Source organism: Marmota monax, unplaced genomic scaffold (genome assembly GCF_021218885.2).
Source record: "Marmota monax isolate L192 unplaced genomic scaffold, Marmota_monax_Labrador192_F-V1.1 WCK01_AAM20220418_F8-fsc00164, whole genome shotgun sequence".
Taxonomy (NCBI): domain Eukaryota; kingdom Metazoa; phylum Chordata; class Mammalia; order Rodentia; family Sciuridae; genus Marmota; species Marmota monax.
This window is the reverse complement of record NW_026693313.1, coordinates 4,042,192-4,064,869: the sequence shown is the minus strand read 5'-3', so window position 1 is coordinate 4,064,869 and position 22,678 is coordinate 4,042,192. Positions and strand designations below refer to the sequence as shown.

General features: G+C 47.0%; 1 protein-coding gene across 2 annotated transcripts in view; it reads left to right on the top strand.

Moving 5' to 3' along the window:
• Window positions 1–9,714: 9,714 nt before the first annotated feature.
• Window positions 9,715–22,678, top strand: part of Ezr (ezrin) — a 46,708-nt gene continuing 33,744 nt past the window's right edge. Inside the window, exons 1-2 of one of the 2 annotated variants that reach the window (XM_058583202.1) lie at window positions 9,715–9,738; window positions 10,754–10,837. In XM_058583202.1, coding sequence (XP_058439185.1) covers window positions 10,826–10,837 — 12 coding nt within the window. In that variant the 5' untranslated portion in view covers window positions 9,715–9,738; window positions 10,754–10,825. Of the gene's footprint in view, window positions 9,739–10,027; window positions 10,160–10,753; window positions 10,838–22,678 lie in introns of those variants that run through there. The other variant, XM_046456640.2, reaches the window with a different exon arrangement.

Below are 22,678 nucleotides of genomic sequence, written 5' to 3'. Positions count from 1 at the left end.
AAAAAAAAAAAAAAAAACAAAACCCTGATGATCTTGATTATAAACACCACTGTGGGCAAATTAATAAAACAGAGAAGATATTTGCAGCATCTAAAACTAACAGGGACTCATAGCTAGAAAGCATATGAAACTCTTGCAACTCAATGAGATCCCCAACAGAAAAACAGGCCAAGGATCTGACCCACTTCCAAATAAGGAAATCCAAAAGGCCCACAAATTTAGTAAAGAGGCTCCGATGTGTTAGTAATGAGAGAAATGCAGAATAAAACAATGAGCTATTTCATCACCATCGTCATTGTAGGGCACAGAGAGACGGTGGCTAACAGCAAGTGTGGAGGGAGCAGAGCCCTGTGTCTGCTGGGAGTGTCTCCATCAGTGTGTGATCAGCTTTTCTGCTGCTGTAACTAAATGACCTGACCAGAACAACTGTTGAAGAGGAAAAGTTTACTCAGGAGCTCCTGGTTTCAGAGGTCTCAGTCCGTAAACAGCCTGCTCCATTCTTCAGGGCTCCAGGTGAGGCTGACATCAGGGCGGGAGAGTGTGGTGGAAGAAAGCAGCTCAGTTGATGATTAGGAAGCAGTGAGGGACTCCACTGGCCAGATACAAAATGTCTACCCCAAAGGCAAGCCACACCCCACCCACCTTCAGTTACCATTCGGTTAATCCCATCAGGGATTAATTCACTGATTGGGCTAAGGCTCTCATAACCCAGTCATCTCTCTTCTAAACCTTCTTGCATGGTCTCACACATGACACCTCACATCCAAACCATAATAGTCAGTTTATCAGTGCTCTGAGCTTTTCACCTCCGATGGTCTCAGCTGCTGTCTCTTGTCCTCATGTAATTAATAGCATCTTATTTCATTCTTCAAATTGTCCCTGTCTGGATGATGTCGTATGGCTACCTTCCTTAGATCCAAAAATGTCACTTGTGCTTATTTGTCCCAGTGAAATTCTCAGGTGCAGAGGGATGTAAAGGAAGATGATTTGGGCTTTGCTGGGGTGGGGAGTTGGAATAAATTGAATACTTTGTGGAAGGGAGGACAGGTGAAATGAGGAACAGTATGTGGATGTGAGAAGTAACAAAATCCATGAACCCACAGCAACATGGGTGACTAACTAAAGCGGTGCTGAGTCGCAGGAGAGCAGAAAGAGATGCATAACCTTATATCACTTATGTAAGCCAAAAGTTTTTATTTTTTTCAGAAAATACATGTAAATAAAATACACACATTAAACATATTAAGGTAACAGGGAAAATGAAAGTGAGAATAAAAAGAAATAATTACAACATAAATAGCTGGATTCAATTTGAATAGGTAGAATTTTCTAGAAAATAATTGTTCAGTTGAATCAGCCACAGCTACATCTCAATTGCTACTATTTGCTGAGAAATCTTAGTATTATGGGGAGTTCCAGCTGACAAAGCCCAGTTCATTCCACCACAGTGATGGAATCAAAATGTTGATTGAGCCCTTCTCTGTGTCAGGCACTGAGATAGACCCCAGGGGATAAGGATAAATGTCTTCAAGGAGCCATAATTAAGTTCCTGCCTTAAATTAGAACACTTCCCAATGAAAAAAATTCTGAGGGAACTAAACAGAAATATTTAGACCAAGAAAACCTAGCCTCAAGTGTTTTGAGAGTTGTACAATATTTAGAGAATGGAGTCCAATTCATTATTTAGGGGGTCCTTGGTTCCTGAGCAGTATTTTAAGAGGGGAAAGATAGGATTGCTGAAGATGAGTGCTCCTGATGAACGAGAGAAGCCAGAGAGCATGGAGATGCAGATGGGGAGACAAGAACAAGGGGTGATGGGAAGCAACTCTGGATAGATAAGAAACTAGATTCTTGGAGATTGCAGGCATCAAAAACACCTAGATAAAAAGCCTCACTGGAGGACAGCAACTTGCAATCTTTAAGAAGTTAGTTTCCGTTTGTTCTGGAGGCCATGGGAGATGCAGGGTACTGGCACAGATAATGGATGGTCATTCCTTTCACCTTATGGAGAGGGTCAGGTGGAGACTCCAGGCATTCATCACAGTTTGAAGGTTCTAATAAATAATGTTTTTCTTCTCTGTTCCGCTTCTGGGACAACTAAGATAAAACTCCAAACTGTTATTGCTGATAAAGCCACCATTGGAGAATGTGGCCACCAACTGTGGGCAGGTGTAGCTTAAAACTGAAGGGAGAATCACAGGAATGTGCCCCCTCATCAGAGGCAGCCCCCGTCCCTGGGGGCCTCTCATGGAGTGGGATTGGGGCAGGCCATGATGAGTAAGGCTGGGAGGGGTGGAGCAGCCCTCAGGTGCCCAGGTGGGTCCTCCTTCACTGAGGGGAAGGAGGAGCCCAACACACTGTACTAGAGGAAATGAAATAGTGCATCGCCACATGGAAGAGAGGTCTCCTTCTCAGTTCTATAAGACGACAGCCAGGCCTTGGGATAAGGGAAGAGAATGCAGAAAAGCCAGAAAGGATCAACACCACCAGAGTTCTGAGCTTCGGGGGATACACAGACCAGGTTTGTCCACATTCCTATGGGCTTCAACCTCACCCTCTCCGAGGCTGACTACCTAGTGGACTCCACTCTGAGATACAAAGTAGCTTTTGGATTGTCTTCCTTTAAAAGTAATTTCAGAATGAAAGCCAGTCTCAGGCAATGTGTGCCTAAGGACTTAGATCCACAGTCTCTGCTGTAGGTAGATCCAGAAAGCGGTTGGTTAGCTTTCCTTGGAGTGGTGGAGATTGCACCCAACATCCACGGGTGTCCTTGGAAGTCATCTTTGAGCCGTTTTTCAGCCTGGTGATGAGGCACACGGGATGGGGCATGGCCATAGGAGATCGCCAGTTATAAGACAGGCAGATACTAGAAGCACTTGTTGCAGTTTGAAGAGGCCTAATGAGTGCTTTCTGCCACTCTAGAAGCAGAACCCAGCTCTGCTGGCAAGGAAAACGTGCGGAAAACTGAAAACCACTCTGTTGTTTACTGAGGAAGAAAAGGCAGGGCAAGGGGTTTGGGCACACAGCACACACAGACAGGATCTGCTGGGAGGAAGAGCCCTGGCCAGTCATTTAGAGTTTTGTTCACCACAAATGAGGGGGAAACCCCATCCTCTAACATCCCTGAAGTTTAAGACCTTGAATTACCAACAGTGACAATTCCCAAAATAGAAAGTGCAACCACAGACCTGCCTTTGTGTATACAGAGAATGGAGAGTCTGTGGATGGGCTGCTGCCAGCCTGTGTGTTTCCCACCCCCACCCCCAGGCACATGGGGAGCCATCCCTGCCAACAGTGTCTCCTGTGATTGCTAAACAGTAACAGGGGGGCGACAGCGCTATGGAGCCTAGGGAGACATCACAAATCACCTTGTTGGACCCAACTCAGAACAGACACTAAAGCAAGTCTGCAGGGCATAAGGCGGAGGTGGACACACACCTGGCCCAGGGACACATTTTGTATGGCTTGCAGAGGTTTTTGAAGAAATATTAACCTATTGCCAATGCTTAAGAACTTGGAGATCTCAAATAAAAAGCAAGCTTTCAGACTTTTCTTGAAAATGAGACCTGTAGCAGGACAGGGCCGACATTCCAGCTAGGCCACAGCCCTCCAGGCCATCATGCCTCGCCAAGTCCCCAGGGCCTTCCCTCGGCCTGCTGCTGTGAGCATCCGCGTCTGTTGGCTGGCCAGGGTCTGAAGTGACTGCCAACACTCACAGTCAATGGTGCAACTGGGGCCAGACTCAGGACAGCCGCCTTTGGGCTCCACCACCCACCAGTCCATGAATTCCTGAATCAAACTCTTGGGTTCACCTGAGGACCCAGACCGAGGAGCTGGCTTGGAATTACGTATCAGCCAAGTGATGATGCTGATATCATGGAAATTCAGGAAGGTCTGGTAAATGCCAAGCAGCCAAAGACCAAATTTTAATGAAGTGTAAACTTCCGGGGCTCCTCCACGTGGCCCATTGCCTAGGGAGGGTAGCAGCTCAATAAATATTTGTTAAATGAAAGATGTGTTTCAGCCTGGGCTGCAGCATTGCCCAAGTTGTTATAAAGATGGATTTATTCTGGAGCTGAGTCCTTTTGATATTCAGTATGATCCAATGGGTCATGGACATTCATCACAGGCTACAGAAATTTGTTTGCCTTGTTATCAAAAGGATTTTATTTCCAATTTAAAAAAATTAGGAAAAAAAAACATGAAGTGCCAATTTTCCAAGTTTACATGTCAAATCTCTAGGATCTAGACATCTGTGCGCTAGTGAGATGTTGTCTGCACTGCAGAATACTCACAGGGCTCTGTGTTCAGCTCAGTTCCATAAATTTTCAGTGAGCCCGATCACTGAAGTACTGAGACACAAGATGCTGGCCTTAACTTTGCAGGGTGGGGGTAGGCAGGGAAAACCTTGTGATTTTTAAGTATTTATTGTTTATGTCTGCAATTAAGTACCTAACTACTAATATTTATTTGGGAAGTAGTTTGTTTCACACAAGTGGATTTCTTTTCATATAAAACCTTAACTCTTGCATAATGGACATAACATCTTCAGGACAGTGACCATTCTGAGGACTAGGCAGCCTGTAGCTTATCTATAAGATAATGGGATAAAATAGTTCCATTTGTTCAATCTATAGATGGTGGGTATATAACTGTCCAATGAATTATCTCCTGAAGATTTCAGACATTTCATAATTTTAAAAAAATCACAAAATAACATGTTTTCTGACAGTAGAGAGCAGATATAAAGTCCTTTCCCAGAGGAAACCATCACTGTGAGCATCAATCACTGCCCCAGGCTACACCTGGGCGGGACCCTGAGGAATGCACAGCTGCAGACGTGACCACAGTCACTTACTCTGGGCTCCCTCTGCTCTGCTTCCTTTTCTGCCTCATTGCTGAAGGCCTCTGGCTGCTGTCAGTGTATCGGTCTGTACCTTGCACCCTCCCTCCCAGACTGCTGTGTCCTGGGGAGGCAGCTTATCAAACTCTTAGAAGTGGCATGAGGGTGAACTTTAAGGGAAACCTAAAAAGATTCTAAATACATACATGTGTCCTTTCTGATGGTGTTTTGGGCAGCAGAAGTAGCTAAATAAAAAGTCCTGGGTATTGTGTCATGATTGGCAATGTAGGTGTACAGGCAAGAAAACCAGCCAGAGCACCCACCTTTGACACTAACTAGTAGTGCTCGGTCATTCCCTACCCAAGATATGAACATCTATTACCTGCCAGGCACTGCTTTAGCTGCTGAGGACCCAGCAGGGAACAGGACAGACAGGGAGCTGCAGTCCTGGTCAGGGAGAAGGCGAACACACATGACAACTGTGGTGTGGCCACTGCTCTGAAGTTGGCAAATGGGGGAAGGGAGTGGAGGGAGGTGGCACTTCAGGTGGCCATGTTGGGATGTGCTCTTAGAGGAGGGTCCCTTGGGCCAAGACCCAGAAGATAAGCTAAGGCCAGGCCGACAGAGATGGCACCTTCCAGGCTGAAGAAAGATCAAGCATGAGACCCCTGAGGTGGGAACAGGACCGACATTCACAGAATAAACAATCAGGCATCGGTGGGGAAGTGGAGCCAGCAGAGTTTGGGGACTGTGACAGCATGAGTGGCAGGAGGTGTGGCTAGGGAAGCAGTTACACACAGGGCCAAGGAGAAGTCTAAACTTTATTCCAAATCCCAGAAGTCTGGGAAGGATCCAATCCGCTGTGTTCTGGAAAGGGGGCTCTGAGGGCTGCTGGATAGGATGGATGGCGTGGGAGGGTGAAGTGGGGTGCTGGAGAGACAGGGATCGAGGCCGACTTCTAGATCTAAGCAGCAGGGCTCACAGCAGGGCTATTTGCTGAGAAGAGGAAGGCTGATTTCAAACAATCAAGAACATCAGAGAATCCAAGGTCAGGGCTGAAGAAGTGGCGGAAGCCTTGGGAACAGATGAGATGACCCAGGAAGGGAGTGTACACAGATAAGGGCCCAGGCCTGGGCAGGCTGAACCAGGGAGAGGTTGGGGAGGGGAACTGGAGGAGAGAAGAGAGGACACAGGATCCCCAAGAACAGAGCGTGCCAGGGAGTGCTCGGATGTGTGGAAGGCTGCTCAGAGGGTAAGATGAGGCAGAGGGATCTGGCACCTGCACTCAGCAGGACAGAGAGAATGGGAGCTAGACAAGAGAAGTCTGGGAGCAGGAATACGAACAATTTAATGCTCTGGGTCGGCTTCCTTGTAAAAGGTATCTGAACAGTTGATCTTAGCCATTTCTTGCAATGCACTTTGTACCACATGCTTTTAGACTGGGAAAAAAAATGCTTGGAATAAAAAAGGGGGGTGGATGATAAAGGATAAGAAAAAACTATAATATAGGAAGCCATGCTGTTTGGGAGTTAAACAAGTTGTGTGGTCGTTAATACTCTTTTACATGAAAATTATTAAGGATGTTTATATAAATTATTAAATAAGGAAAACGATTAAAATAGAACTGCTAGTGGCCATTCAGAATTCTTAGCGCACCCAAACTATGTAAGCTACTCCATTAAAATAGAAACAAGGGACTCTCCCTAGTTTACCAGCTAGTAAAATTCCTTAACAATTATGTCTAGACCCAATGCCCACTCACACAGCTGAGTGGCACCTAGGGGACTGTTGTGAAAGCCCCCTCTCACCCTCCCAGTCACTCTTCTGGAAGTCAGAAAAGAAAGTTCCATGATATCAGAAATTTGCATATCGAGTTCATGAAACTTTATGAGATTCCATGAAATGTTTATTTCTCTGTAACTATCATCTTAGCCAAAGAGAAGCTTGCCTTAATGTGATGTTTAAAATAAATATTTCAGCACCACAAAAAAGTAGAAAGGAGGCAATGAAGGGCACCCCTGGACCCCACTCACCTTGATAAAGCATAACCAATGCAGGTGAGCCTGCACAGAGTGTCTCAAATTGCATCATCTCCCAAGAATACTGCATATCTTAAATTTTCACCCAAGGTTAAGTGTTGAAAAATCACCCACAACCCTGTTTTGTCAAGGACACTCCACATGTGTTTCCTGATTGCCTATTGACTGTTCTTTCAAAGCGAGTGAGGCTGGAGATTGTCATGCTATTTGTGGACTTTCTTTAATTGGTTGAGATTAACCTGGCACCGGTGTGGAGACAGGCTCAGAGGTGACTTGATAGGAAGGCTACACTGTGTGTCTGGGATGTGACGGTTCTGTACAAGGGTTCTGGTTGTGGGCCCTCTCACTTTGGCTTATCTTGCCTTAAGAATCCAACCAAGGCCCAGTGCAGTGGTACATTCCTGTAATCCCAGCTTTCAGGAGGATCACAAGTTCAAGGTCAGCAGGAACAAGCCATTGAGACCCTGTCTCAAAATGAAAAGCATGGGGATGTAGCCCAGAGAACTTGCCTAGCATGTGTGAGGCCATTGGTTCAGCACTGGAAAAATTAAAATAAAAAGGTACCAAGAGCCCTCCTTTGCCAGGCTCATAAGGCAGATGTATGCTTGCACTCCTGAAATGGGGAGTCAGTCCAGTAAGCACGATTCCTGGTCCAGGACTCCCACGCTTCCTTCTGAGGTATTATCATATAAACAAATACAGGGAACATATCATATATTCCAAACACAGGGAACAGCTTCACAAATGGTGGGAAGAGAGGCAAGATAAGTAATGCATCAGGGTCTTGTCACGTTCCAAGTCCGTGGTTCTCAAAATTTGGTGCACCTGAGAATCACCTGGGTAGCTTGTTAAAGGCAGATTCCAGGGGCAACCTGGGTCTCCCTGAATTCCTAGGGAGGGCTCCAGAGAGGACCTGATACATGCCTAAGCTTCAGAGCCATTGTCCTAAGCAAGTGTCAAAAATTGCCTTGGAAATCAGACTTCTGCAAGTGCTGGGGGAGGGAGGGCTCAGGTTCTAAAGGCATTTGAAAATAAGTTACCCCTGAAAAATCCCCCCAATTTCTCAGAAGATAGAGTACAAATGGCTTTATTTGGTGGGGGCCCCTTTACAGTAAATGTAAGTTTAACAATATAATGCTTACACATTGAGACATATGAGGAATGAGGAATGCATATATAAAACAGAGCTTTATGCTAGCCTAACTGTACGAGGAAGAGAATACCTAAAAGTTGAATGTAAGTTAAAAGCTTGTATGATATGACTCTGTGTCACGAGAATACTATGAAATAGTCATTTTACAGATGAAGAGTTGGAAGCTCAATTGTGTGGCTTAACCAGAGCGACCAGCCAGGAAGCACTGGAACCAGAATTCAGCCTTAGCTCTGTTTGCTTCTAAACCCTGTCATCTTTACCACATTGCCACAGGCCATTTTTCAGTATTCCTCTGAAGGGTAAAGTTCAGAAATGTTCCAGAAGGTCTAGGGCCACTGCTATTTCAAATATTCACTTAATAAGACAATATATCATAAACTGAGTAAGATAAAAATTACATTACAAGCTTGTCCTAGCAGCAGAGCTGGGGTCCCAAACTGCTACCAAAACTCCAAGTGGTGATAAGGTGCTGCAGACACGGTGTTTTAGGAGGAATATGTACAATGTTGGCATTGTAGCTGATTAAATATCTTCCATAGTTTCCTTCTACCCCAGTTGCCATTATATCTTCTTTTTTTTAGTTGTAGATGGACATAATACCTTTACTTTATTTATTTATTTTTACGTGGTGCTGAGGATCTAACCCAGTGCCTCACATTCATTAGGCAAGTGTTCTACCACTGAGCTACAACTCCAGCCTATATCTACCTTTTAATAGAAGAAATTTTGTCTTTGAGAGGGAAATGACTTTTCTGATTAAGAGGACAAAACCTCAGAAAAGTCCTCCTTCCTCGACAGACCTCTGAAATGCCTGGGCCTACAGTGGGGAGGTCACAGGAGCTGGCAGGGATGCCCCAGCAGCCAAGTGCACCATGGTGGGTTGGGCATGACCATTCACCCAGCGCTGTGCTAAACACTCCACATGCACAATCTCATTTAATCCTAAATCTATATAGGAGGGGCTACTAGTGTCTCTTACCCTACATAGGGGGAAACTGAGTCAGAGAGTTTGGAACTTTACCCCAAATCTTTGGTTACTCCTTGTATCAGGACAGAGTGTTTACAGTACTGTTCTAGGCATTTTAATGCATTAACACCTCTAATCGTCATTACAATCCCATGAAATAGGAGTCATAATTAATGCAGTTTCACAGATATGAAAACAAAAGCGCTAAGGGATTCAGTAAACCCACCCGGCTCCCATAGGGAGTTAGTGGTGAGCATAGGGAAGGAATTCAGGGGGGAGTTCCGGTCTCAACCTTGTCCACATCACCGTCACCTGGGGGCCTTGCTGATACTCAGATTGCTGGACCCCAGCCCTAGAGTTTTGGAAACCCTTGTTGGGGTGGCACCTGTCGTTTCTGCGGCTGCAAGTTCGCAGGGGATGCTGGGACAGCAACATGCTAGTTGCAGAACCAGACTGCGAGAGCCAACGCTCTAGAGGGAGCTCTCTAACTCACTGCACAAGTTCTACTGGTCACCGAGTTCATGTGTTTTAAAAACTCCTCCTAAGAGCTAGTAAGAAGAAAAAAAAAATCTGGAATTTCAGAGATTCCCACGTAACTTTTTGCAAGTCGAGTCAAACAATGCAACACATTAGTCCTTTAACCTAACCAAGCGTTGGTGGAGCGTCTTCTACGCCCGTCTTTCTCGGATGAAGGCGGAGGCGGCACAGACCACGTGCACGGAGCCACCGCGACCAGGTACGGCCGCCCAGACCCGGGTCCCGGCCCAAGGACGTCGGGGCAGCCCCACCCCAAACGGCCGGGCAACCACCCCGGGCGCCCGCCCAGCCAGATTTATGTACATTTCTTGATGTCCCTGTGTCCAGTGCGGAACAGTGTTGCACCTTACGTCTCTTGCCGGAGTAGAACCTACTGCACACAAACCCCCCACCCGGGCAGCGCCGAGGCAAAGGTCCGCCAGAACCAGGGGCGCGGGGCCGCGGCCATCTTGAGCGGGGCGCACCTCGCAGGTCGCGCGGGCGGGGCGGGAAGGGGCGCGGCCCCGGGACCCCGCCCCGCGAGGGCCTCTCGGGCGCGCGGGCGGCGGGCGCACTCGCGGTCGCACGGACAGCAGGAGCGCACGGACAGCAGGAGCGCACGTCCACTGCAGGCGCCGCGGGTGAGCCGGGCGCGCGGCGGGGGCGAGGGTCGGGCGGGCTCGCGTGCGCGCTCCGCGGAGGGGACCGTGGCCGGGACTCGACGGCAGGTGCGGCGGGGACTGTCCGGCGGAAGGACAGCCAGCACGGGAGCCCGGGCGGACGACCTCGAGGGGCGCCCAGCGAGGCCCCACTCCGGGCAGGTGGAGCTGAACCTGTGCGGCCGGTCGCTGCGGCTGCTGCGCGACCGTCCTCTGCCCACTCTGTCTCCTCCCGAAGGGAAAGCGGAGCCAGGGCTGCGTGGACGCGCCCCTCCCGGTTCCCGGGCCTCTCCCGGGCAGTTAGTTTTTTTTAAAGTATTTCTCCGAGGCTGGACAGCTGCGGTTGCAGGCCCGGGGCAGCGATTGCCACAGTAGTGAAACTTGCTGTGCGCTCGGGCGGCCCCAGGAGGACCGCGGCGGACCCCGCGCCGGCAGCCCCGCCCCGTCGCCGCTGCCCGCCCCCCGCCCCCCGCCTCCGACCCCGCGGGGCGGTGACTCACCCGGCGCCGCCCGGCCGGTTCTTAAGCCGCGCGCCGAGGGCTGCCGGGCGCGCTAAGGGCTTGTCTCTGACTCCAGGTCGCGAGAACTTTGTCTGCTGCTGCACAGCCGAGTTTCGGGGGGATTGAGTGAGCCCAGCAGGAACCGAAAATGCCGAAACCAGTAAGTTGCCCTGGTTCTGGGCCGGGTCACGTGCGCCAGGCTCCCCCTCCGTCGGGAGTCACCTGCTTGAGTGGATGGGGACAAGAACCGGGCGCTGACGGCCTGTCCCCTGACCATTTGTTGATCCTTTTGCGGGACGCCAGAAAGACACTATTGTGCTCTTCTCTCGCTAGGCCTTTTCTCCGTGAGTCCCCTTCCCCGAAGTTGTGGTCATTCTTGAAAATGAGGCGGAGGCCCCCTTTACCTTGTTTCTGTTTTTTTTTTTTTAAAAGTGCCTGCTAGTGCAACTTTGAAGTTTCTTAAAAAGTGCAAATCGCACTCTGGTGGTTTTCAACTACCTACACCTGCTGGTCCATTTCCTTCAACGGTCCGAAACCACATGCAGCCCGCACTTTCCCGGGGCGATTTGAAGGGCATTTGGGAGAGAAGACACCCTCTCTGCAGCAGGCAGCCTCCATACAGTCCGATTCCCACCGGGTCCGGGAGGCGCTGGCCTGTAAACCTGGGAATTTGCTGGTTACAGCAGGATTCCTATCTCTGAAAGGGTTTAGCGATGGACTTGAATTGCAGATGAAGCCGCCCTGGAGCTTGATAAGGACGCTCCCTGGGCTTTGGTCGTGTACTGCTGGTGAAGTCAGCTGATTCAAGTGCTGTGTTCCTGCCCCCCGTCCACGAGTATGATTTGATTGTGTTGAGATTGCTGACCAGGCCTGGGTGGTTGTAGGAACAGGTTCTTAGTGCTATTGCTTAGAAAGTTGTATATATTTCAGCGGGTGACACACACCTGTAACACCAACTGTTCCCAGGCTGAGGCAGGAGAATTGCGAGTTCCAAGCCCGTCTGGATAACTTAGTGAGACCCTTGTCTCAAATAAAAAATAAAAAGGTCTGGAGATGTAGCTTAGTGGTAAAGCGCCCCTTTACCACTGGTCAATCCTCAGTACTGGAAACAAACAAAAACTTGTGTATATTCCACCATTTTAACACTGGTGAGCTGGGTGACTTGGCACTAGGAAGAGATTTGAGTCATGGAGAAAATATCGGGTCATTAACATTTATAATTAATGATACATAAAAATTTATTTCTAGTTTTTCGAATAATGTGATTCTTTAACCAATACTTTTGTGCCTTTCCTACTGTTAAGTTTTATGTTCCCTGAAAGGAATTCTTGATAAGAAGACTTATTTTACTATTAGGTTAAAAAAATTACTAATAGATTCAGACACCATAGACTTTTGATGTGAGTCATATTATTAAGATGACTGGTTCATGAGGCAGATGTTTTTTTTCCTATACAAAATTCTTCCTTTCATTTCAAAAGTGACACATAGCAGCCAAGCTCTACAGTGCCTGTGGTCTACCTCTGGCCTGATTGTAGCTCCTTAACCAGGACTGCAGAGTGTAGCAAGCTTGGGGATTTGGGGGGCGACGGGGGTCAAGAAATGAGCTTCTGGTGTGGTTTTCTGCTGAGTGCTAAGATAGTGCCCAGAAAAAACAGTGTTTCTGGTCACTACTTTTCTTTTTCTTTTCATAATTTGTAATTTCTTTTAGTCTTTTTCTGTTTTTTTTTTTAACTTCTTTTAATTGTGGTGAAATGTATGTAACACTTAATTTGTCGTTGTAACCATTTTTAAGTGTGCAACTCACTGGCATTACGTGTTCCTATTGTTAAGCAGCCATCACCTGAACATCATCACCCCACAGTGACCCCCAGTACCCATTAAGCACTCGCGCCCCATTTCCTCAGCCCCCAGCCTCTGGCCACTACCATTCTAGTTTGCCTCTGTGAATTCAGCTACTCTGGGGACCTTGGTGGGGGTGCCTTTCAGTATGTGTCCTTCTGTGCCTGTTTCATTTCCCTCCACATGAATGGCCTCTTCAGGGCTCACCTGCTTTGCAGGTATGTCAGAATTCCCAGCCTTTTTGTCTTACAGCAGGTGTGTTTGAACTTCATTTTGATTTAAAGTCTTGGTGATGCCTAAGAATTTAAAAATTGTTTCTGACACAGGGAAGATGGTTGTAAAACTGCAAAGGAAGGCGAGTAGCCATCACCCTGTGTGTGTGTGTGTGTGTGTGTGTGCGCGCGCGCGCGAGTGAGCCTCAGTACCAGAGGAACTTTTTGAAAGGCTGTGTTTTATGTAATATATTCAGTTACCATTTTTGAATCTTATTGAGAGGTCTCCTTTTAGGTGAGCCAGACTTGTCTGCTGTGGAAATCCCTGCCTGTTCCTCCTTGCAGGAGAGAGTGTTACCATCTACAAATTATGTTAGGACCACCCTGTCTGTCATTGAGAAGGGCACAGTAGCCATCTCTAAGGTAGTTATGGAGAATCTAGTTTGATAGTTTTAAGTTTTGGGGGCTCTTCTGTTGGTTGTATTTTTGGATTTGATAAATGGTGAAGGTATGTTCTTCAGTGAGCTTCATCTTTTAAACAAAGGGCTATTGATTCTAATTATTCAGTCCCAAGTTAAGAATTTCACTTAGGTAGCTTTCATGGGATTGAATGTTTAATAATAGGATTAAGAGTCAATTACACTTAATGTATACATCTGAATAGTTGGGGTTTGGGGCTTCCACCCACCTGGTGATTGATTTACCTGCACTGAGAGGATGACTTTGTACATAAAACAGTATAAATGAAATAATACTCATTTACTGTACCTTAATACTGCTTCTGAAAGCACCACTTATTGAGGGGGTTGAGTGTTTATGTGTTTGGCCAGCAGGGTGCCCTACAAGAGGTGATGAGGATTCTGTCCTGGGGGGGAGGGGGCACTGTCTGGAACCTGAACCAAGACACAGGCACACACTAAAGCGGAAAGTAGGGAACTCTAAGCTTTCTCAGGGGAAAGGAGCCTTAGTGGAGTGTGACAGGACAGACATCTGGTGGGGACAAGGGCGAGCCCTGGAGAAGCCCATTTCAGGGGAGGAGGGCTGTGGCCTGTCTGGTCTTGCTTTCCTCCGCTGCTTTGGGGCAGTATTCCGTGGGACTGGTGGACTTCCAAGGAGGGCACTCTGGTGCTCTGGCCTCCTTGGAGGACGGGGGTGGGGGGGGATTGACATGCAGGGAATGGTTCAGGAGGCAGTCCTTGTGCCACCTTCCAGGCCAGGTGACCCACAGAGTTTCTCCTCCTTCCTCTTTCTCACTCCCTGGCTTGCTTTTCTCATCTGATGGGAAAGCTTGGAGGTGAAATGCCTCAGGCACCAGGAGGTGTCTGAACTGTGTGGGCTGAAGGGTGTTAGAGGAGTTTAACATAAAGGGAGGTTTACCCTCCTTCAGAGAACTCTGAACATGGGTTCAAAGTCTGCCTGTGGCAGAGCTTGAGGAGAGTTTGTGAGATAACCCAGCTCTTTGAGAATAGTGCTTTCCACTAAGTATTTCAACAGGGACAGGATTTCCTGGATAATGGTTTTACTCCCCGCCCCCTGCCACCCTTCACCGAAGACACAGAGGACCCCTCTCCACCCCTCCTCCTTCACCATGGGCAGATGGTGAATGAGGTAGCTAAGATTTTGGCAGGTGGTGGTGAGAAATGCTGGCTGGGGTTGCTGGTTTGCCATCCTCACACCGTAAGGCATGATGAATATTTAGATTTCATCCGCTAGTTCAGCAGAGAGGCACTGAGGCTCCCAGGTGGCAGACACAGAAGTGGCCCTGTCATCATGGGTTTACCTTCTGGTTTGGGGACAGAGTAGTCATAGTAAATGCAGAGCCTCTGGTCTGGCTGTTGTGCCTGAGGTGTGTGCTGGTTGGGGGAGGTGAGACAGGTCAGAAAGGCGGCCCTGGAGGTGAGGGGCTTGCTGAACTAGGTGAGGACTGAAGGGGTTTGAATAGGGTGGGGAGGGGTCAGGGTGGGACTCCACCACTTGGATCTCGCCAAGTAGAGGACACTCTAGTTGGGTGCTAGGCAAAGCCTCCCGTGGCCAGAGAGGAAATCAGAGGTCAGGCCATATCTTACAAGCCATGTTCAAGCTTTTTTTGGTTTTGACCTTCTAGAAGGAGGTGACATGAACAGATTGGCCTTTGAAAAATTGACTAGAGGCTATAATGTAAGAGTCTGCAAGAGGTGGCAGGTAATGATTGGGTCTGGGGTGGTGGAACTGGAGAGAAGTGGATGTCCTGGGGGGCTCTTTGGGAGGTAAAACTCAGAGCACTTGGTGTGGGTTGAAGGTGCAGGGTGTGTCCACTGCCTCCTGGTTTCTGGCTTGCAGAACTGAGTGAATGATGGGCCCATCACTGAGATAAGGAACCATGGAGGAGGACCAGCTGTGAGGAGGGTCAGAGTCTGTTTTTGCACATGCTGTTAGGTCGTGTCTGTGGTGGGTGAAAGAAGTTCTTGCCTTCTTCAAATTTCAGCTTCACCTCCATGGTGCCAAAGAGAAAGAGAACCTAGACAGTGCCCACAATCCCACTCCTCATTCCTGTTTCTCTCCTGTTCCTCCCACAGTGGGCGCTTTTGTTACTGCCCTAAATGATAGCATTGAGATTTCTAACAAAATTTTGAATAATTTTGTAAGAACAAAATTATTTGTTAAGGGGCTGAAGTTGTAGCTCAGGGGTAGAGTGCTTGCCTGGCATGTGTGAGGCACTGGGTTCAATTCTCAGCACCATGTTTAAGTAAATGATTAAAAGGTCCATCAACAACTTAACAAATATTAAGTTTTGTTTTGTTTTGTTTTTTTAAGTTTGGGAAAAGAACACAGAATCACTTAGTGAATCATAGCTCTTTTTTGAAGTTTTTTTTTACTTAGACTTAAACTTGATGTATGTTGGATAGTTAGGAGATTCATTAGGTGATTCACATGCCTGTTCTCTTTTAGTACCTGGATGTTTTCACTCTGAAGAAATAAAACCACAGTCAACTTTAAAAAGCAGGAACACACCTTGAATTAGCCTTTATATTTTATTTTGTTTCAGTAATAAACTCCTCAGCCTATTTGCATTATAACACCTCAGCTACTCTAGTTTTTAATTTAAGCACTAAATGTATTTGCTACCACTAATAAAATATGCAATATTTAATGAAGAGACCAGAAGGTTGCATTACTTCCCTCCCAACATACTTATCATCCATATCTGTCAACATAAGGGATAAAGATGGATTCCAAACTTTTTCTTAAGAAACCAAACAAAACCATTATGCAATAGTGTGACTTAGAAACTTTCTAAATGCTTAGTATGTAGTTAATAGACATTACTTTTTCAAATAAAATTAAAATGTAAAGAACCACAAAAGAATAATTTCATAATTTACTACTTAACCCGCACTTGAACAGGTCATTCAGTATTCGTGAACCTCTGTTTCTTTTGTTTGTTTGTTTTGGTATTGGGGATCGAACCCAGGGATGCTTAGCCACTAAGCTGCATCCAGTCCTATTTTTTATATTTTATTAGAGACAGGGTCTCACTGAGTTGCTAAGTGGCTGAGATTGACTTTGAACTCTCACAATCCTCCTGCCTCAGCCTCCCAAGCCTCTGGGATTACAGACGTGCGCCACCACGCCCAGCTGAGCTTCTGTTTTGTAGTCTTTAAAATGAGAGTAAAGACAGTGTTTAAGTGAAGAGGGTATCAACGTGAAACTCACCTTTGTCTATGAAACCTAAACACTTTATATCCCGGGAGCTTCGTGTGTCCTGGGTGCTTTCTCCCTGGCTATATTTTACACACTTCAATGCAACCCATTGGTTAAAAGTTGGGAGTGCCAGTGAGCCAGGTGAAGTTTGTCCATGCTTCCCAAAGAAACAGCCACAGATGTGTAGTGAGAGGGGGAGTCTCTGACTGTTCTTCCTCTTGCTATATCCCAGATGTCAGAATTCTTTGGGCTCCTTCCTCCTGTGTTGGAGCCCTGACATAGGCCATCGTGTGCCTGGTGCTAGACAGTGAAAATCAGATGGGCTTTGCTTTTAAGGAGTTCTCAGTCTAGTGGGGGAGGTGAGGGTGCAAGCAGGGAACCACAGTGCATTGCACCAGGAGAGGGATGTACCAGGCAGGTGGAGCCAGGCCAGGCTGCAGGTCCTTGGGGTCTGGGGGATGCAGGGGCAGAGGGTCAAGGGTATTTCTGATAGCAGAGGGCATTCCATTTTCCATTATTCACTAAGATAAATAATGATGCTGTTTCACGTGAAATAGAAACACTTCACTGACACAGTTATCCCTTTAATATATATAAGAAAACAAACCTTAAAGGCAATTAAAATTAAAAATTTCTGACCTTGACCCAACTGTTACCAATGAGCGAGAGGAACTGATGTCACCGGTGGGTCAGACTACACTGGTCAGCACAGGCGTATCAGATTCTGCTTATCTTTTTGTTGTTTGAAGTCGCTTTCCACATCCTAATTTTGTTTTCCATCTTCACTAGACAGATCAGCTTACCATTGCTGTGTCAATGGCTGTCGTATCAGATCATGTAAATAATTGTTTTCATTTAAGGATGGAGCACAGCGATTATCTGTAGGCAGGCACTAACTGTGGCCAGTTTTTGTGAGGTCTACCAGCAAAAGATGGTTGCTGCATTTTTGCAGGGTTCTTTTAGAAACAACGACATTATGCAGTAGTCACCAAATAAGGCCCTCAAAGCCTAAAACATTTATTCTCTGATCCTTTACCAAAAAAAAAAAAAAATTTATTTTTTTTTTTTTTTAGCAACCCTGCTTCTAGGATAAAGGCAGTTATTGTGAAGACCTTGTTATAAACTTGTGTGTATTGTATGGCGAGGCTAATATTTGGAAACGGAGCCACCTCATTGGCTGCAGTTTTAAAAAAAACTGTTCTCAAAGAACAAAGAACCAGTTAGCCAGTACAAGTGCATCACAGCCCGAGCATGGATGTCTGTTGTAAAAACTGTCACCTAGGACCAAGGTTGGCTGGTGCTGAGGTCATATTTTAAACAAGGCTGTTGATGGTGGCTGTTCTTTGTTCTATAGAGAAGGTGGCAGTATCTTGTGTCACACCTGCTCCCCCAGCATCTAATGACAGACTTCTGGCATAAGCTAAAAGAAAGCAATTTGTACCTGATATTTGAGTTGGAAAGAGAATGCTGTATAAATGAATTGCTTTTATATCGTCATTTAAAATTAACTTTCGACTTAGGCTAGTCTTATGCTAGTGAATTTCTGACTATGGACAGTTTTATCATTCAGTCCCAAGTTTAGACCACCCCATCAAATCCAGCCGTGCTGCGCCCACCCCTTGCCCCACCGTGCTGTGCTTCACAGAACTTATCTTTGCGTTCAGTGCTTGTTTTTTTGGGGGGGGATCTTGGCTTTCCTGGCTACAAAGCGAGCAGCAGTTAAAAAAATTTAAAAAGGCATCATTGTCTGCATCTAGAAGGAACTTCAAATTCTTGCTCTATTGGCAGGTAAATTGGGGTGGACCACTGGGTGAATGCGCTGCCTCCTGGTGGGTAGTCTGGGGCAGGCTTCTTCAGCTGCCTCTCCCCGTGCCTGTCCACCAGGGCCTGTGAGCCCACCCATGAGGGCTGAGGGGCTGCCTCCAGAGCACCTGGCCTGGCGCCTGGCCCTGATCGGAAGGGCCTGTGTTCTGCTTGCAGCTGCTGAGTTCTAATCTGATTAAAAGCTTTACCGTCTCATGATGGTCATTCTTTCCCCTCCAACTCTGCCTCATGAAACGGTACAGTCAGTGGACTTTACCTCACTGTCGGTCCTTCTCTCCCACCATAAACGCCGTCCACACCCCTCCCACATACAGAGCACTCCTGTGCCAGGGTTTACTTCCTGGTGAACTAAAAGAGCCTTTTGAAGGATTACCTCCCCTTCCCCTCAGTCACATCAAATGATGGCCCGGCCAGTGTCTATCCAAAATGCATGCCAGTCTCAAATGCCCATTGCCCCACTCTCTCAGTGGCCAGAGGCCCAGGAAGGTAGACCCAGGTCTAAGTACAACAGCCTTTGTGCCCAGAGTCTAAAGGGAGCAGCATTGTCCTCGGCCCCTCCCCAGGCTGCTTTGAGAAGCTCACGTTGTCACAGGAGAGGCAAATATCAATAATGCCCCGGAGAGGAAGAACCTACTGCAGGTTCTCATCCAGGCTTTGCCAAGAGGCGGAGTTGTTTTTATTCTTTTACTAACTCAGTTGGGCAAAGTGACCTGTGAGTGGGCAGATGTGATCATTTTGGTTTTGGTAAATCACCTTTGTGTTGACCCACGAGCCAGGATGACCTTTCTCCAAACACTTGTTTCGGGTGGATTTGGTCAGAGCGTGTTGCCATCTGCTGGGCCCCATTGAATTCTTCCACCATTTCTTGGGTGCGCGCTTTCAGGAGAACTGATTGTTCCGGTAGTATTTCGCCTATTGCCGCATCTGTAAGTTCTTGTGCGATGTGTTTTGGAAGACGATCCATCCTCACCCCGTGTTCTTAGAGAACCCTGAACCACAGATCGCTGGTGAGAGCTTAGAGAGTAGATATCATGTTGGAATCTGCCTCCGAGGACTTTGTTACTGTGTCGGTATGGTGTTCTCATTAGGGTGCTGCGTTGCCTTAGTTACCAAATGAAGGGTGTCGCATCTGGTGCTGAGGTGGTGGCCTACATAGCACATTGCCATTTGGGTGACACTCTTAAGTGGGCCTTAGACTAGGCGGTAGGGAGGCGAGAACCTGGCTGGACAGGCCCATGTGGTAATCATCCGAAAACAAGGTCAAAACGTGCAGTGTGGGACTTGAATAGGTCAACTGTAAAAAGATGATGTCTATCAAGCTGGGAATGGAGGCGCTCACCTGTCTTCCCAGCATCTTGGGAGGCTGTGGCAGGGGGATGGAAAGCTCAGGGCCAGCCTCAGCGACTTAGTGAGCGAGACCTTGTCTCAAAATAGAAAATAAATTTAAAAAGATATGGTGGTGCAATGGGGGAAAGTGAGTTGACTGAGTTTTAAAAATTAGGGAACTGGTTTTGGATTGTTGGATATGATAGTGGGATTATGGTTTTATATACATTCCCCCTTGCCAGCTGGGGATTGAACCCGGGGACTCTTGACAGTTGAGCTACATCCTCAGCTCTTTCTCATGTTTATTTTGAGATAGGGTCTCACTGATTTGCCCAGGCTGGCCTTGAACTCTCATCCTCTTGCCTCAGCCTCCTGAGTTGCTGTGATTACAGGTGTGTGTGACCACACCTGGTGGTTTTCAGGTACATTTTAAAGCCCTCTGGTGCTGCGTGATGACGTTTTAAAATATGCAAACAAACCAAAACATTGGTTCTCTTTCTTAAACTGTACAAAGAGTAAAGAGCAACACTGGAGAGTCAGTGTGCGGCCAGGAGGAAGCCTGTGGAGGCTTACTGTGTCGTGGGGTTCCCTCTGCTTTGGGGAGTGTTCCAGAACTCCCACATGGAGAGCTTGCTTTTTAAAGCCTATTACAGGGACAGAGGGGGTGGGAGACTTCGCTTTTGCTCCTCAGGAGAAGTGCCAGTCTTCTTCGGGTGGGAGGAGCCAGCAAGAGGGAGTCCCTGCTGCGAGGGGCTGAAGAGGCGCTGTGTGTGGGACACCCCTGTGCTGGACCACGGAGTAGCTGGAGTCCTCCCGAGGGCCATCTTACCCCCGTGCGGGTGTTAAAGGAGGTCTCCTCAGAACTCCAGTTGACGTGGAAGCAGGAGGAACCGTTGGTTCCCAGCTGTTCACTGGTATTCTGATTTCCAAGATTTTTAGGGGGTGAGAGAGGGAGATGCTTTGACCCAGCTGGGAACAGGACATTGTCTTTATAGCAACTGTCTCAGACTTGAACATTGGGATTGAACATAAAATGCAAGACATCTACTGACTGGGATCTTATGCAGTCCTTTTAAGATGCCACGTACCATCTGTGTTCTGTCAGGGTGGACGCCGTCCATCGGAGCAGGTGGGGGAGGCATTCCTCAGACCAGGAGCAGGGTTGGGGCTGGGGCAGGCGCTGAGAGTTGTGAACTGCACACCGTGTCCTCTTGCTCTCAAGTCAGGCAGTTACACACATGATCATAATCCCATCATGGATACAACATACAGCGCTATTGCCATGAAGTGCAAGTCAAAGAGTTTGTTTCTGAAGTCAAAAAGTTTAACTTTATATGACTTCAGAAACAAGGGTGATTTAAAAGTGTAAGTTTTTCTTGGGTTTTGCTTATTCAAGCAAATTTTGTGATCTTGCTTATTTAGTTTGGATTTTTAAAAAACAAAGATACTATGGTCTTACTCTATGTTTGATCAGTGCCAAAAGAAAAGACTTCATGGGCAAGTTCAGATAGCTCCTGCATGTGTGGTCCTGATTGGGGGCAGAGACTGATCTCAGACATGTCACTAGATTTAAGTATGGCTTATTTTATATGCCCCTCCCTAAAACAGCAGGTCAGCAAAGGAACTGATGTCGGTTTGACAACTTCCCCAGGCTCCCCCCTAATGTCATGAGAATGGAAAGGGAAAACTCTTCACAGGCTTCTAAATTTACAAAGAAAATAGTGCTTTCCAGGGGGTTAGTGGGTCTAGTCGGCAAGCTTTTGGTTTCCCTGATTCATGAGTCTAGAATTAAAACTCGTGATAGCATGAATTAGCCCTTCCGTCATTCCTTGTCCCTTGCTTTTTGTCCTTTATGGAATCCTGTAATTTACTAGACATTTCAGGGAACTAAATCAGTGCCGAAGTACGGGACACACCTAGTAAACCGGAATCACATGTTATGGACCTACAACTTCACAGGTTTGTTAGCTAAAGAGAAAGCGACCTTGAAAGAGACGGTAGTTTGCCTTCCTTGGGGTGGGGAGAGAAGGATGTAGACTATTTGTATTTCTTTAAAGAATCATTTCTTTTGCAGAATGTAGTCTCCTTTGATGCTTCCTTTCCCCTCTAAGAATTTTAGTTTAGTTCCCCTATTAAATGTGCACATCCAACCCGTGTCATTCCCACTATGGACGGAGTTGGTCGGTCCCTACTTACAGAGAGGTACAGAAAAGGGATCTTGGAAGTTAACAGAAACGAACCTTGAAACTTAACAGGTCGTGGGTTCAGGAGCGGTATTTTCACACACCATCAGCAGGTCCCCAAATGCCCGCCGGGGTTGCCGTGCCGCACCGGGAAGCAGCTGCCATCTGCCCTCCCGCAGCAGTGCTTAGCCTGCTAACAGCCGGCAGGGCCCGGCAGGTTTTGAAGTAGAGGAACTGGCCCCTTTTTCATGTGAGTGCTCTGAAAGCTCCTTCTGGTTCTAAGGTCGTGATTTTCTCTAATCATAATGAGTACAAACAGGACTGGTTTGTCTGCTTTGTGTGTTTGTTAAGCAGCCCCAGCCTGTCAGGAAGTGGGTCTGGGGACAGGAAGTGGCTCACTTTCAGAAGCAAAAAGGAGCTATTCAGAAGGATGTGAGAATACATATTCTTGAAGTTATGGGATACATATTGATCTGCACACTTCATTTTTATATTCATAGAATTTCAAAATTTTTTCAGCCCAAGAACTTAGAAATAGAAACTTTTTGTCTTAAAAGCTTGACTTAGAGATACACAACCTTGGGACTAACAAAGGAGCTACACAGATGTAAATGTTTTCAGTGAGCAAGAGTTAAGGAAGTTGCTTAAATGGTTTTTGGCCCCACTTTCTTTCCTCTGTCACTAAGAAGAAGTCAGCAGGCCAGCTGCAGGTGCCTGCCTGTAATGCCAACTACTCTGGAGGCTGAGGCAGGAGGATTGCAAGTTTGAGGCCTACCTGGGCAACTTGGGAGACCCTGTCTCCAAAAAGAAAAAGGAAAAAAAAAAAGTCATCAGACTAGAACAACCTTACACCAAGCAGTGCCCATTCAGAGTCTCCCTACAAAGCAGTTAGTTATACCTCGTCACTGTTTTACTTGTTCCACTTAAAACATA